General features: G+C 42.6%; 1 protein-coding gene across 6 annotated transcripts in view; it reads right to left on the bottom strand.

Moving 5' to 3' along the window:
- DCAF1 (DDB1 and CUL4 associated factor 1) overlaps positions 1–14,233 on the bottom strand; it is a 79,734-nt gene that overhangs the window by 51,059 nt on the left and 14,442 nt on the right. For 4 of the 6 annotated variants that reach the window (XR_009553236.1, XM_060204588.1, XM_060204584.1 and 1 more), the window contains exons 2-5: positions 6,770–6,822; positions 6,144–6,261; positions 3,734–3,810; positions 678–751 (exon numbers count right to left, since the gene is read on the bottom strand). Coding sequence is in view for 5 of the 6 variants with exons in the window: in XM_060204588.1 (XP_060060571.1) it covers positions 678–751; positions 3,734–3,810; positions 6,144–6,261; positions 6,770–6,776 (276 nt within the window). In the remaining variant the exon portion in view is untranslated. The remainder of the gene's footprint in view (positions 1–677; positions 752–3,733; positions 3,811–6,143; positions 6,262–6,769; positions 6,823–14,233) is intronic. The other 2 variants (XM_060204586.1, XM_060204585.1) reach the window with 1 other exon arrangement.

Here is a 14,233-nt window from a genome sequence, read left to right as displayed (position 1 = left end):
TCCCAAATGGTCTCAAGCATCATGCCATTCTGCTTCCAAACACAAATCTAACAATCACAACTAAGCACCTACTATGTACAGGAACTGAGTGTGATATAAACACAGGTAAATAGATATTTTCCTAAATTCAATATCATATCCAAGGATGAACATTCGGAGACTTCCCTAATTTTCAAATAAACAAAGCAGACAAGGAAGGAAGGAAATAAGGAATAGAAGAAGGAGGAGGAGGAGGTGGTGGAGGAGGAAGGGCACAAACCTTGACCAAAGTCAGATCCTGACAAGAAGGAAATTTACAATTACTCTTTTTTAAAAAAAATATTTTATTTACTTATTTCCTTTTTGTTGCCCTTGTTTTTATTATTGTAGTTGTTGTTGTTATTGATGTCGTCGTTCTTGGATAGGACAGAGAGAAATGGAGAGAGGAGGGGAAGACAGAGGGGAAAGAAAGACAGACACCTGCAGACCTGCTTCACCGCCTGTGAAGCGACTCCCCTGCAAGTGGGGGGAAATTACAATTACTCTTAAGTCATTGAACCAATGTCAAAAAAAAAAAAAAAATGAGAGAAATAAAGAAAGAGCCTATCTCTGTTTCTTAGGAGAAAGCAAACTAGTTACAAAAATCAATGAAGATACAGCATCCACTATATATCTGTGGAGACAAGAAGCAAACCTACTGCATTCATGAAATCGTCATTCTTGAAGAGTATCCTCAGCAAGTGGCCCAGCATGCACTCTGGATCAGCTCGACCTACCAAGAGAGGGCAGGAACAAAGGAGTGGTTAAGTCATACCAGTCAAGCAACTCAGACTTATGTAAAGACACCCAGGTTGTCATAAGTGCTATTAAATTCCAACCAAAATAACCAGACGCAAATAAATGATTATGTTGATGACTTGGGTTTCATAAGGAAGTTCTTTAAAAGTGATGGGCTGGGGCCAGGTGTTGCTGCACCTGGTTAAGCACACACATTACAATGCGCAAGGACCCGGGTACAAGCCCCCAAGTCCCAACCTATAGGGAGGAAGCTTCGTAAGCGGTCAAACAGTGCTGCAGGTGTCTATCTCCCGGTCTTCCCTTCCCTCTTAATTCCTCTCTATCCAAAATAAATAAATAAACAGATAAATATAGAAGTGATGGACTGAGGAGACAGCATGAGAGTTATACTAACACTTGCACAGGGACTGAGCAGTGGCGCACAGGATTGAACAAACATTACAAAAGGACTTTCATGCCTCAGATCTGAGGTCCCAGGTTTAATCCCCTGCACCACCCTATGCCAGAGCTGAGCAGTACTCTGGTAAAAAAAAATTTTAAATTATAAAGTGACAACATGAAAAACAAGATTTTACTGTCTAGCTTTCCCATCTCACAGCATGCTGCCTACACAGCAACACTAAATAAAATAAATGATCTCTAGACCCAGACCAACATCATTAAGAGCATACAAAGTCTACAAAAAACTACCAAGGAGTGTGAGAAAAACCCCTAAGTTCCCAGTCAAAAAAAGGAAGTACAATATATTTCAGTGGGTGGCCCAGAGAAGATAATCTCCAAGTCCAATCATTCTTTCAACTTAATCACAAGAGCAGCAGAGATGCTTCGTGACCTGTTACGAGACCACAGTTAATAAAGGAATTTCATTAAGCAGGGGATAGTGACCACAGGCACCTTAACATCTGAGTTCCTCAGAAAAAAAGGCCAGGGATACAGGCTCTCTCTTACATACAGCCAAAAAAAAAAAAAAAAAAGTGAAAGGCCTCCAGGTAGTGGCATAACCCAAGTTCAAGTCCCTGCTCTCCACCTGCAAGGGGTAAGCTTCACATATGGTGAAGCAGTGCTACAGGTGTCTTTCCTTGTCTCTGCTTGTATCCCTCTGTGTTTCTCATTTTCAAAAGCGGAAGGAAGGAAGGAAGGAAGGAAGGAAGGAAGGAAGGAAGGAAGGAAGGGAGAAAGAAGTCACTGGGAACAGTGGAATCCATGCCCCAGCAATAACCTTGGTGGCAAAAAATAAAAAGTAAAAGCAGCAGCTAAGGAGAGCTGGGAAGAGAGTATGATGTTATGCAAATGGCGTTCTTGGCTGAGGCTTTGAGCTGCCAGTTCAATCCGTAGCACCACCTTAAACCAGAGCTCAGCAGTGCTTTGGTAAGGGGGAAAAAAGAAAGGTGTACAGGAGGTGGAATTAGCTAAAGGCTGGGAAAATTAGTTAATAGTTGATTTGTTTTGTGTTAGCACTGAGGCCTCACATGTGAGACTGTAACACTGATGGGTCCATTTTTTAAATTATTTGCTTATTTCATAGAGGGAGCGATAACACAGCATCAGATATTCTCTCAGCGCCAGGGAATCTTTCATGCAGCGCCAGGGTTCAAACACAAGTCATAAGGCATCTTGTTACTTAAAAAAAAAATTCAGTCCCTAATACTGAATATGTAAAAGTGTTGCATTGTTTTTTTCTCTCCTCTCTACATCATAAAATACATTTATTTTAAAAATAAAGTGAGTGGGGGCCAAGCAGTAGCGCAGCGTGTTAAACGCATATGACACGAAGCACAAGGACCAACATAAGGATCCCAGTTCACGCCCTCAGTTCCCCACCTGCAGGGGGCCGCTTCACAAGCAGTGAAGCAGGTCTGCAGGTGTCTGTCTTTCTCTCCCCCTTTCTGTCTTCCCCTCCTCTCCTCATTTCTCTCTGTCCTATCCAACAACAACAGCAGCAATAACAATAATAACTACAAAAACCATAAACAAGGGCAACAAAAAGGGGGAAAAAAATGGCCTCCAGGAGCAGTGGATTTGTAGTGCAGGCACCAAGTCCAGTGATGACCCTGGAGGCAAAAATAAAATAAAATAAAATAAAATAAAATAAAGTAAAGTAAAGTAAAGTAAAATAAAATAAAATAAAATAAAATAAAATAAAATAAAATAAAATAAAATGAGTAGTGGGGCCAGAAAATAACCTGCTGGGTAGAGCACTCACCTTAACTCTATGTGAGGTCTGGGCTGATTGTGTCCCCAGCACCAGCACCACACGGGAATACCATGGACAGCATCAAGAGAACTCCAAGGATAGGGAGTCAGTGTTTTGGTGTTTCTCCTCTCTTTCACCTCTGCCTCTCCCTCTCTGCTCTAATTCTAAGCATATGGAATGCAAAGATTCGGCAAAGGAGACCTGCTTATTAGCATCATCACACATACACAGCCCTTCATTTCATTCCAGTGGTGCAGTAGAGGGGAAAATGTAGATGAAAGGGGGCCAGGCAGTGGCATACCTGGTTTAGCGCACACATTGCAGTACACAAAGACCTGGGTTCAAGCCCCTGGTTCTCACCTGCAGGAGGAAAGCTTCTCAAGTAGTGAAGCAGTGCTGCAGGTGTCTCTCTGCTTCTTTCTTTCTCTATCTCCCCTCCCCTCTCAATTTCTCTGTTTCTAGCCAATAATAAATTTTTTTAAAAAGTTGTTTTGAATGTAGATGAGTAGACACCTTCTTTCTTTCTCTATCTCCCCTCCCCTCTCAATTTCTCTGTTTCTAGCCAATAATAAATTTTTTTAAAAAGTTGTTTTGAATGTAGATGAGTAGAGGTCAAGGAAGTATCCCTACCTTGAACAATATTTTAACCAGTAAAATGTGTTAAAATTCAACACAAAGAAATTTTAATTGAAAAATAATGCAATTAGGCAATTTTCTTTTGTAAGGAAATTAAAGCCAGGCTTAAGAGAACACAGGTCTCACCAGGATGTCGATCATCAAATGGGTCTGGATCCCCCTTACGATATTCTTCGGTTTCTTTTTCAATCAATTCAGACATCCTAGTATAAACAGAAGACAAGCCAACTTTAGACAAGCATTAAAAAAATGCACCACTATGTACAATAGTTAAGGTATAAAGTAAAACAAGTTAGGAAAAAAAAAAAAAAAACATTATCTTTCTGGTAAACACAGAGATCTAAACAAACGTCTCATGAAACAAATTCCACTCCTCAAACTGATTTTTTCTACCCAGTTTCCTCTCAAGAAAGTACCTTCTAGGGGGGCTGAGCAGTGTTGTATGGGTTAAGCACACATGGTGCAAAGCACAAGGACCTGTACAAGGATCTCAGTTCAAGCCCCAAGCTCCCCACCTGTGGGGGGGGGGGGGTCAATTCACAAGCAGTGAAGCAGGTCTACAGGTGTCAACCTTTCTCTCTCCCTCTGTCTTCCCCTCCTCTCTCAATTTCTCTCTGTCCTATCCAATAAAATGGCCTCCAGGAGCAGTGGATTCGTAGTGCAGGCACCAAACTCCAGCGATAATCCTGGAGGCAAAAAAAAAGAGAGAAGTAGGATGAAGATAGTAAGTTCTATTTTGGAATATATACATGATAACTGTGGAACAGTCAAGTAAAGAAGTATGCACCAGAGGCCAGGTGGTGGCACACCTAGAACATACGTTATAAAGTGCAAGGGTAGGGACCCGGGCGATGGCATAGTGGGTTAAGCGCACGTGGTGCAAAGCGCAAGGGCCGGCGTAAGAATCCCAGTTTGAGCTCCCCGGCTCCCCACCTGCAGGGGGCTCGCTTCACAGGTAGTGATGCAGGTCTGCAGGTGTCTACCTTTCTCTGCCTGTCTCCCCCTCCTCTCTTGATTTCTCTCTGTCCTATCCAACAACAATGACAGCAATAACAACAATGATAAACAAGGGGAAAAATTTTAATTGAAATTAAAAAATAAAAATGTGCAAGGGTCAAAGTTCAAGACCCCAGTCCCCATCTGCGAGTAGTGGAAGCTTTATAAACTGTAAATCAGTGCTGCAGGTGTCTGTTTCTCTCTCTCTCTCTCCCCACCTCCCTTCTTCCACTCTCAATTTCTCTTTGCCACTATCCAGTAAGTAAGTAAAATAAAAAAGTGTTATCAGAGAGGGAGATGTAACAAATCAGACTTTCATGCCTGAGGGTAAGAAGTCCCAGGTTTGAGCCCCATCACCACCAAAACCAGAGTCAAGCAATGCACTCACCATTTTCCCTCATTAAAATAAACATTTTAAAATATTTATTCATTTATTGGATGGAAACAAATTAAGAGACGAGGGGAGAAAGAGACAATTGTAGCACTGTTTCATCATCTGGGAAGCTTCCTCTCCCTGCAGGTGGGGACTGGGAGCTTAAACCTGGGTCCTTGCTCATGGCAACAAGTGCTCTCAATTTCACAGTGCCACCATCCAGTCCTAAAATTAATATTTTAAAGGGAAAAAAAGGGGAGGCCAGGAGGTGGCGCATCCAGTTGAGCGCACATTATAATGCTCTAGGACCCAAGTTCAAGCCCCCGATCCCCACCTGCAGGGGAGAGCTTTGTGAGTGGTGAAGCAGGGCTGCAGATGTCCTTCTGCCTCTCTATCACCCCCTTCCCTTTCAATTCTGGCTGTCTCTATCCAATAAATAAAGATTTTTTTAAAAGGGCAAAAAAAAACCAAACGCATGCACAAAGTAACTGAGAAATGGGTCTGAATTTTTTAAAAATCAGAGTATAAAGCAGAAACTTCAATGTTAACATGGGAATTTATTTTGGGGTTGGTGAAACAGCTCATGTGGCGGACATGTGCACAACCCCTTTCGCATGCACACGACCTACTGTTTCTGTTTGTGTTTGCTGACGGATTTTGGAGGTCATTAAAGGCTAGTTCATTCTATTTATTTTCCCATCTTACATCAGTGTGTACATTAAATATCTCTAATCTGTCCTACGGCTTTAGAGATGCTCTTTCTTCCCCTAAAGCATTTTATTATGGAAATAACGGCTTGTAGGACAGCTGCTGATAAGTGAATATAGTTTCTCATCTCCTGGTGAAGGGTGTCTGTACACACACACTACCAACCCGGGTCTCTCATTAGTATCACGTCTGAGAGCCCAAGGCACTCTCTCCCCACCTCCATTGGCCCTTTGTCAAGAAGTTTTACTTTACTGCAATACCGAAAAGCAAAGAATTTTGGAAGCTTCAAAAAACAGAGTAGTAAACTAATAGTAGTAATGTAGTGGGCACTAGTTGTAGATAAGTTCTGAAAAGAAAAAAATGTATTTAGAATTCAAAGTAAAAGTGTTTCATGTTATTTCTCGTTTTTTTTTTTCTTAAAACAAATTATTAAAAACAAATAATAAACTCTGTCCATACCTGGTAAGGATAGGTACCATGTCTTGCCCACTGCCATGTTCCTTTTCCCACTGCTCCAGCAGGGTAGTCAGCTCAGCTTTAGAATCTACATGTACTGCTACTGTAGTCATGGCTTGGCCTAAAGAAACAAACATAAGTAAATACAAGCAAACACAGCCTCTGTAGTACTTACTGAAGGAAGGGCTAAGGCTGGAGTGAGTAAACAAAGACATAATTAAAAACCAGTGAAGTTTAATGCTGAGAAGCTTTAGACAGTTTGAACTGTGGTAGTTGGGAATCCTGGATTTGGAAGTTGAATAAATGCTCATCAAAGCAGTGTGCTCAACTGCCGAGTGAAAACAATGAACTGATCCAAGTTGTGATTTTTTTTTTTAACTAGGGATTTAATAATGATAGACATGGGGTGGAGGTAGAGAACATAATGGTTATGCAAAGAAACTCTCATGCCTAAGACTCTAAAGTCCCAGGTTCAATCCCCCCACACCATCATGAGCCAGAGCTGAACAGTGCTCTGGTAAAAATAAATAAATACAAATAAATAAATAAATACAAAGATCGACAAGACTGTGGGATAAGAGGGGCACAATTCCATACATTTCCCACCACCAGAAACTGTGATTCCTAACCTTTCATGGATCTGGAATCCCTGTGAGAATTTGAGTCATGATTCCTTTCTCACCTAAAAAAAAGCACAGATCCACACCCCTTACATACAATAACCCCAGATCCAGATCACTAACTCTGAGGCTACATCTTAAAATATATAAGCAGGGTCGGGAAAGAGTAAGACACTGTAGACAGAGTACACGCACAGCACCATGTGTGAGCACCTGGGCTCAAGTTCCCAGCACTACATGGGGCAACTAGCACAGTTCCAAGAGAAGTTCCATGGATAATGTGCGGTGTTTTTTGTTTCTTCCAGATAGTGTCAGACTCTCAAACATGAGGTCCCAAGTTCAGGGCCAGGTGGTACGTGTGCCGGTGTGGTACTCTGGTTTCCTCTCTCTACCTCTCTCTCTCACATACACATACACACACACACACACACACACACACACAGATAAATGTCTTTCAAATGTATGTGTATACATACATACATACAATGCTCTAAAATGTAAGCATTTGTGTTTTAGTAGAGGCAAATCTAGTACTACCTACACTATCTTTTACGCCAAAGGAACAAATAAATAAAAAATAACCAAAAGCTCTTTTATGCAGAGAAAAATTCATTTTCAGATCTCCTAACCAAAGTAACAAGAAAATGCTGCACATGTGACATATTAGGATGAACTTCAGGATTTTTTGCTCCTGTTTTTTCTTCTTCTTCTTCTCCTTCTTCTTCTTTTGCTTCCAGGGTTATTGCTGGGGCTCAGTGCCTGCACCAAGAATCCACTGCTCCTGGAGGCTATTTTTTCCCCTTTTGTTGCCCTTGTTTTATTGTTGTTGTGGTTATTACCATTATTGTTACTGATGTCATTGTTGTTGGATAGGACAGACAGAAAGAGAGAGAGAGGAGGGGAAGAAAAAGGAGCAAAGACACCTGCAGATCTGCTTCACCGCCTGTGAAGCGACCCCTCTGCAGGTGGGGAGGCGGGGACTTGAACCGGGATCCTTACGACGCCGGTGGTCCTTGTGCATCGCACCATGTGCACTTAACCCGCTGCGCTAGTGTCCGGTCCCCTTTTTGTTCTTTTTAACAAGAGCACTACTCAGCTCTAGCTTGTGGTAGTACAGGGCATTGATCTGGAATTTTCAAGGCTCAGGCTTGAGAGCTTCTTTCCATAACCATTATACTATACACGCACACGCACACATACACACACACTTCAGATCTTTACTGTAATCTGCTAAATATGTTTGTTTGTTTACCAGAGCACTGCTCAACTCTGATTTATGGTGGTGCCAAGGGACCTGGGACTCTGGAGCCTCAGTTATGAAAGTCTCTTTGCATAAACATTATGATATCTCCCAATGTCTACCACACATTTTTTAAACAGAATTATTTGAGATGATTCCAGATTGATTTTTTTTAAATTACACTAACACAGAGGTGGCTCAGTGGTAGAACACAGGGCCTGTATGTGTGAGATCCCAAATTTGAGTCCCAATATCACATGTATCACAGTAACTTTGAGTTTCTCTCATAAAGTAAATCTTTTTTTTCTTTATTGCGGTATTAATGTTTTACAGTCGATAGTAAATACATAGTTTGTACATGCATAACAGTTCCTAGTTTTCCACATAACAATACAACAATACAATACAATCCTGTTCCAGGGTCTGAACTCTCCCCCTCGCCCACCCAGTCTTTTGGTGCAGCACACCCAACTCCAGTCCAGCTTCTGCTTAATGTTTTCTCTCTGATCTTGTTTTTCAACTTCTGCCTCTGAGTTAAGACATCCCCTATTCATCTTTCTGTTTCTAACTTATTTCATTTAACATGATTTATTCAACCAGGATGTCCAAAAACAGATGAGTGGTCTATATACACAACAGAATACTACTCAGGTATTAAAAATAGTGATTTCGGGAGTCGGCCAGTAGCGCAGCAAGTTAAGCACACGTGGCGCGAAGCACACGGACCAGTTTAAGGATCCCGGTTTGAGCCCCCAGCTCCCCACCTGCAGGAGAGTCCCTTCACAAGCGATGAAGCAGGTCTGCAGGTGTCTACCTTTCTCTCCCCTTCTCTGTCTTCCCCTCCTCTCTCCATCTCTCTCTGTCCTATCCAACGACAACAAGAATAACTACAACAATAAAACAACAAGGGCAACAAAAGGGAATAAGTAAATAAATTTTTTTTTTAAAAAAGTGATTTTGGGGGTCAGGCGGTAGTGCAGCAAATTGAGCACACATGGCACAAAACGCAAGGACTGGCGTTAAGGTTCCCGGTTCGAGCCCCCAGCTCCCCACCTGCAGGCGAGTCGCTTCACGGGTAGTGAAGCAGGTCTGCAGGTGTCTGTCTTTCTCTCCCCCTCTCTATCTTCCCTCCTCTCTCCATTTCACTCTGTCCTATCCAACAACAAATGACGTCAACAATAACAATAATAACCACAACAAGGGCAACAAAAGGGGGGGGGGAATGGCCTCCAGGAGTAGTGGATTCATGGTGCAGGCACTGAGCCCCAGCAATAACCCTGGAGACAAAAAAAAAAAAAAAAAAAAAACGGCGATTTCACCATCTTCAGCCCATCTTGGATGTAGTTTAAAGAAATAAGTAAAATCTTAAGGAAAAAAAATGGTAGGGCTGGGAAGACAGCATAATATTTATGCATAAAGACTTTCATGCCTGAGGCATCAAGGGTCCCAGGTTCAATCCCCAACACCATCATAAACCAGAGCTGAGAAGTGCTCTGGTCTAAATAATTCCCATCAATCCCCTAAACCAGTTGTTTCCCGTCATATTGCCATCTTATGTAACAGTGGCACAGTGTCGATTTTTAAAGCTCAACAACAGATATTATTAATTGAACTCCAAGATATATATATACATATATATACACACACACACACATACATATATATTGCCACCAGGGTTATCACTGGGGCTCAGTGCCCGTACTACAAGTCTACCTAGCCTGGTAATTTTGTTTTTTTTGCCTTCCCCCCTTTCTATTATACTTGGCAGGACAAAGAGAAATTGAGAGGGGAGAGGGGAGATGGAGAGGAAGAAAGACAGACACCCTCAAGAAGTGTACCCCCAGCAGATGGGGTGTGGGTGTTCCTTGTGGTGGTGATGTGTAAACTTAACGGGGTGTGCCACTGCCTAACCCGATTCATATTTTTCTTTCATTTTTTTTGTATTATCTTTATTTATTTATTGGATAGACAGCCAAAAATTGAGAGGGAAGGGAGTAATAGGGAGAGAGACAGAGACACCTGCAGTACTGCTTTATCACTTGTAAAGCTTTCCCCCTGCAGGTGGGGACTAGGGGCTCAAACCTGGGTCCTTGAGCATTGTAACATGAGCACTCAACCAGGTGCGCCACCACCGGCCACCTCCAATTCACATCTTTCTATTCATGTTCTTTTCATGTCCCATGATCTCATCCAGGATACCACACTGAACTTCGTGGCTGTATCTCCCTCCCCAGCACCCTCTGGTGAGCTTTTTTTGTTTGTTTGCTTGTTAAGATTTGTTTCACCGACCGCCATTATTAAGAAAATTAGGGAGTCTGGCAGTGGCGCAAAGCGCAAGAACCGGCAAAAGGATCCCGGTTTGAGCCCCCGGCTCCCTACCTGCAGGGGAGTCACTTCACAAGTGGTGAAGCAGGTCTGCAGGTGTCTGTCTTTCTCTCCCCCTCTCTGTCTTCCCCTCCTCTCTCCATTTCTTTCTGTCCTATCCAACAACAACATCACTAACAACAATAATAACTACAACAATAAAACAAGGGCAACAAAAGGGAATAAATAAATAAATAAATAGAAATCAAGTGGGGCCAGGTGGTGGCACACCTGGTTGAGCACATGTATTACAGTGCACAAGGACCCAGGTTCAGGCCCCCAGTCCCCACCTGCAGGAGGGAAACTTCCCAAATGGTGATACAGGGCAGAAGATGTCTCTCTCTCTCTCTCTCTCTCTCTCTCCTTTTCCCCTCTCAATTTCTATCAAATAATAAATACTATTAAAAAAAAAGAAACACGGGGGGGGGGCCGGGCCCTGGGTAGCACCGCAGCTACCCTGCTGTGCTATGGCATATGGCATATATCTCATATGGCGCGAAGCACAAGGACCGGTGTAAAGATCCTGGTTCGAACCCCCAGCTCCCCGCCTGTAGGGAGGTCACTTCACAACAAGTGAAGCAGGTCTGCAGGTGTCTGTCTTCTCTTCCCCTCTGTCGTCCCCTCCTCTCTCCATTTCTCTCTGTCCTGTCTAGTAACATCAGTGGCAACAAGAACAATGACAAGGACAGCAACAAGGGCAACAAAATGGGAAAAATAGCCTCCAGGAGCAGTGGACTCGTGGTGCAGGCACCGAGCCCCAGCGATAACCTTGGAGGCAAAAAAAAAAAAAAACATGAAAATTGGGAGTCGGGCGGTAGCGCAGTGGGTTAAGCTCATATGGTGCAAAACTCAAGGACCAGTGAGTGTAAGGATCCCGGTTCGGGCCCCTGGCTCCCCACTTGCAGGGGAGTCACTTCACAGGCGGTGAAGCAGGTCTGCAGGTGTCTGTCTTTCTCTCCCCCTCCTCTCCATTTCTCTCTGTCCTATCCAACAACAACAACAATAATAATAGTAACTACAACAATTAAAAACAAGGGTAACAAAGGGAATAAATAAATAAATATAAAAAAAATAAAAATGAAAATCAATGCCACTTGTACTTAAATATAGTAAAGAAAATATTAAGGGGCATTACAATGTGCAAGGACCCAAGTTCAAGCCCCCAGTCCCCACCTACAAGAGGGAAACTTCACAAGTAGTGAAGCAACACTACCGGTATTTCTTTCTCTGTCTCCCCATCCTCTCAATTTCTCAGTATCTATCCAAAATAAATAAAACAGAAAATAATAACTGCAGCTGAGGTAGTCACTCAGCAAACAGATCACAGAACCTGCTTTGATCCCCAAAACTACTGAGGCAAGAGGTCATGTTCCAGCCTCGAGTTCGTCCATAAGATACATCTAAGAAAGCAGGAAGAGAGAGAGGATTGGGGATGGAGGTAGACAGCATAATGCTTATGCAAAAAGACTCTCTCTTTTTTTTTGGGGGGGGGGGGGGCTTCCAAGGTTATTGCTGGGGCTCGGTGCCTGCACTAGGAATCCACTGCTCCTGGAGGCCATTTTTCCCTTTTGCTACCCCTGTTTAGCAGACTCTCATGCCTGAGGCTCCAAAGTACCAGGTTCAATCCCCCTCCCTCACATCACCATAAGCCAGAACTAAGCAGGGTTCCAGTTTAAAAAAAAGAGAGAGCTGGGAGACAGTTCACACACTTTAGCGTTAGCATCTTACCATGCACAATGCCCCAAGTTCAAGTTCCAGCATCAACTGAGAGCATACTGTAAAACCAATTTCTTAACTATAAAAATCTGGGGGCCTGGTGGTGGCACACCTGGTTGAGTGCACATCTTACAATGCACAAGGACCCGGGTTCAAGCCCCTGGGCCCCACCTGCAGGAGAAAAGCTTTGCAAGTGGTGAAGCAGGGCTGCAAGTGGCTGTCTTCTTTCCCTCTCTATCACCCCCTTTTCTCTTGACTTCTGGCAGTCTCTATCCAACAAATAAGTTAATAAAAAAAAAATTGGGGGGCCAGGTGGTGGTGCACCTGGTTGAGCGCACATGTTACAATGTGCAAGGTCCAAGGTTTGAGCCCCCAGTCCCCACCTGCAGAGGGAAAGCTTTGCAAGTAGTGAAGCAGGGCTGCAGGTGTCTTCATCTCTCTCCCTTTCTATCACTCCCTTTCCTCTCAATTTCTGGCTGTCTCTATCCAATAAATAAATAAAGATAATTAGAAATTTAAAAATAAAATTAATAAAAATTAAATAATCTGTTCTCTCCTAATAGACATTATTGAATGGACTATTTCGTAGAGAATAATCCAAAGCTTAACAAAGTTCTTATTAAGGGCAGAGCTGAAAAGTTACAACCCTGAGACAAATATCTACTAACATTGTATGCAGGGGGGAAAAAAACTAAAGAGCATCAGCATAGCACAATGGTTCTGTAACAGACTCACATGCCTGAAGCTCTTAGGTCACAGGTTCAAGCCCCAGAACCACCATAATTCAGCACTTAGCACAGCTCTGGTTTCTCCGTATCTGCATATCTATCATTTAAATATTTTGAATAAAATAATTTTATGGAAAAAAAAAAGGCTAAAGATAAGAGGAGACAGCTTAACTTAAAAGCATATAACTTGCAAGTCTGAGGGCCCAGAATCAGTTCCCTGCACATTTACCAGAGCTGAACAATGTTATTCTATTTCCTTCCCTTCTTCTAAAAATGAATACATCTTTTTAAAAAGCAGGAGGTAGCACAGTGGATTTTAAAAAAAGAAAAAGTCGGGAGTTGGGCGGTAGTGCAGCGAGTTAAGCGCACGGGGCACAAAGCACAAGGCCCAGAGTAACGATCCTGGTTCGAGGCCCCAACTCCCCACCTACCCGGGATCGCTTCACAGGTGGTGAAGCAAGTCTGCAGGTATCTATCTTTCTCTCCCCCCCTCCCCCGTCTTCCTCTCCTCTCTCCATATCTCTCAGTCCTATCTAACAATGACATCAATAACAACAATAATAACTACAACAGCAATTAAAAAAAAACAGCAAGGGCAACAAAAAGGAAAAATAAATAAATATATATATAAAAAAAGAAAAAGTGGTGAGGGGGACACACAGCTCATTGGACTTGGCAAACCTGAGCCTCCTGGTTCACTCCATGGATGTTACAGGCATCGAAATGGTATTGACATGTTTCTCCATCATATGAAATAAATCTTTTAAAAATTCTATGTTTCGAACTTCTAGCAAAATTTCCCTAATAACTAGTAAGACAGGAGATCATGTCTCATGAAGATTCATTATTCATTTTTTGTTTCTTTTTGGCCTCCAGGGTTATTGTTGGGGCTTGGTGCCTGTACTACAAATCCACAGCTCTCATTATTCATTTTAAAAAGCGGGATGCATTGGATCGACCTTCTCGTGGTGCATCCCGTGAGTACCCATTCATTGGGGAAACTGACGATCCTTCCTAGCCGACTGAATCCACATGGATCCCAGTCACTTTCAAAGCCAGCAACAAGCAGCTCCTGACAGCTTTCAACCTGACGCTGTTGACTGGCTACGGAAGAAGGGCAAACGCTAGAAGAAGAAGAAGAATTTTAAAAAGCAAGCCCTACGCTCTGTAAAGAAAATCACTTGCCTCCATGTTGTGGAACAAATTACAAACCAGGACTGTCTACTACAATCTGCAAGGACATCACAAGTTATTTAGAAAGAAGCCACTGCTATTTGGATGATGTATTGATGAGTATTTACATACTCATCATTTAGGAAGGTAGTAACTAAATCTCTCCTGTTCCTGATTTTTCCGTAATTTTACTAAGTCACCATTCGAAAAGAACAATTTGCAATTACTATAATCATCTCCTTTGTTTTTTTT

Source organism: Erinaceus europaeus, chromosome 12, assembly GCF_950295315.1.
Source record: "Erinaceus europaeus chromosome 12, mEriEur2.1, whole genome shotgun sequence".
Lineage (NCBI taxonomy): Eukaryota > Metazoa > Chordata > Mammalia > Eulipotyphla > Erinaceidae > Erinaceus > Erinaceus europaeus.
This window is presented reverse-complemented; position numbering and strand designations above follow the sequence as displayed.